This window comes from Oratosquilla oratoria, chromosome 37 (genome assembly GCF_046742065.1).
Source record: "Oratosquilla oratoria isolate Oo_2021 chromosome 37, ASM4674206v1, whole genome shotgun sequence".
NCBI lineage: Eukaryota > Metazoa > Arthropoda > Malacostraca > Stomatopoda > Squillidae > Oratosquilla > Oratosquilla oratoria.
The window spans coordinates 14,071,178-14,073,309 of NC_134813.1; the positions used below are offsets into that span (position 1 = coordinate 14,071,178).

At 41.8% G+C, this 2,132-nt stretch overlaps 1 protein-coding gene across 3 annotated transcripts in view; it reads right to left on the bottom strand.

Annotated features, from left to right (window-relative positions):
• Window positions 1-364: 364 nt before the first annotated feature.
• Gpb5 (Glycoprotein hormone beta 5) overlaps window positions 365-2,132 on the bottom strand; it is a 241,980-nt gene continuing 240,212 nt past the window's right edge. For all 3 annotated transcript variants that reach the window (XM_076175245.1, XM_076175242.1, XM_076175244.1), the window contains exon 4: window positions 365-1,063. In XM_076175245.1, the coding sequence (XP_076031360.1) occupies window positions 824-1,063 (240 nt within the window). In that variant the 3' untranslated portion in view covers window positions 365-823. The remainder of the gene's footprint in view (window positions 1,064-2,132) is intronic.

The following is a 2,132-nucleotide window of genomic DNA, read 5'->3' on the forward strand; positions in this document are numbered from 1 at the left end:
GGATATGTCACCATCTAAGCCATTTCAATTATTCATGCATCTATAGGGAAAACGTGTGTGTGTGTGTGTGTGTATGTGTGTGTGTGCGTGTGTGTGTGTGTTCACGCGCGTGTTTCTGTGTATACATAGATGCACACCTGTAGATATGTGTATGCACATACATTCTGCTTTACCTCTGCGGTAACTCACCAATCGACCAAACGGAATTCCTGCGTCTTGCGATGGGATGTGTCTCTTGTTGCTTCTTGTATGTTTGTGAACATAATACACATACACATACATGAATATGCATCAATTTTATTGGTCATCATTATCATCATCATCCATAAGTAACTGCCGGATTGTGTTTTGAAAGATATGCAAATTCAATTTGAAAATACACAATAAAGTGAAATTTATTGTCCAAACAAAGTTATAATACAAAAGTTTTGGTAAGTTCAAATGAATAGTGGTGGAAGGGTTTTCAATAGGCCAATCGGAGTTGTCGACCTTTTGTCTTCTCCAAAGAATGACGTAACTTCCGTTTATTTTATTTTATCTTTTAAATCTCCGTCGTCCATTCACGCCTTCTCTGTAGTCGTAAGTTAATTTTCCTCCTAGAATTCAACACCATCACTCCTTTTATTTTTATTTTTTCGCAGCAACTTCCTTGGCATTTACCACTCTTTCATAATTTCTCTTGTGCTCCTCTTGTATCTGCCCCTTGATCAAACATCTTTGCTTGCCTTCCTCCCCGAACCTCCCGTACCCCCGTTTTCTTTTCTTCTTTCCCTCTACTCGCTCCAGCGTCGAGATCTTCCAAATCCTCCTCTCCCCGGCCGGCTTATCCTCGGGGTGACGCCCGAACTCTTCGGGCGCCCCGATACCTGAGCCCCTCGCAGGACGCCTGGGAGCTCTTGCAAAGGGTACACGAACACTGGGTGGCCTCGTGAAACGTGTACTTCTCGGTCCCGGGTTCGGCTCCCGGTTCGCAGTGCCGCAGAAGAACGTCGGTCTGTTGAGTGTCATCGTGCATACACACTGGGTGGTGAGATCGCTTGTAGGGGAACTTCCAATCGGCGATCTGAAGGAAAAGGAAAGAAAGAGAACATTAGTATCAGACATCCATGCGTTACACCAGTTCTTCTCAAGCTTTTTCGTTCTATCTCCCATCCCCGTCTTCATGACTTCTCAACATTTGTGTGGATTCATTTCACTTCTTTCCCAACTCCCAGCCCGCCAAAAAGTTAGGAAATGTTGACGAAGAATTTTTTTTTGCCTTTATTACAACGTTGACAATCATAATTATCTTATATTTCTCATGGCAGGACAGAATAATGGGAGGTTTCTTATCTAGATTCCTCACGTTATATAGAAATATATCCTTTGTAACACCAGATCATGCCTCTCCCTTAAATTCTTGTCATGGGCCCTAGGTTAATAACCACTACATTCCCTTTCACGAGATGGTTTCTAACAATAAAACCATACAAAATGAAGCCTTGAGAATGATAACAGGGTTACCAAAACCATACTGATATAGGGTCTGCATAGATAAACCAAACCCCTCCCCATAGAACATCGCATGGTAATGATAGATGCATAGTTGTTGTTGTTGTTGTCGTTCCCTAGACTGTCTGTCCGAGCAGTCCCGATAGATGCATAGTTCTAGGTAAGAGGCTTCAACCCTACTGAGCCATCTCATTATATCACACAAACACAGCCAAACGAAAAAAACAACAACGTATTACTCAAATATATACAGTAACCTACTACCTGCATTATACAGTACATTAATAAAAAAAAACACATTCAGGTCACAATAGAATAGTTACAAGACCGACCACCAAATATTCCTACTTCATCACACCCCCGTCAAACAAAATCCATTGCAAGAACCCGACAAGCACGGCCACGTTCAAACGGTCATCTACCACTGCTCACTATTCTTTGGTTAAGTCTAAGGCCTGTCCATACTGATGAGCCTTCTTCACTCATTTTTGTCTGTGTAGGTCCCTCACATCAACTTCTTCCAGTGTGATTTCCGGATTTTTTGTTTATGCGTGTGTGTGTGAAAGTATCAACCATCTACAAAAAAAAAAAAAAAAGTAAGACAACAATAACATCCATGACAAGACCACAGAAACAAGTTC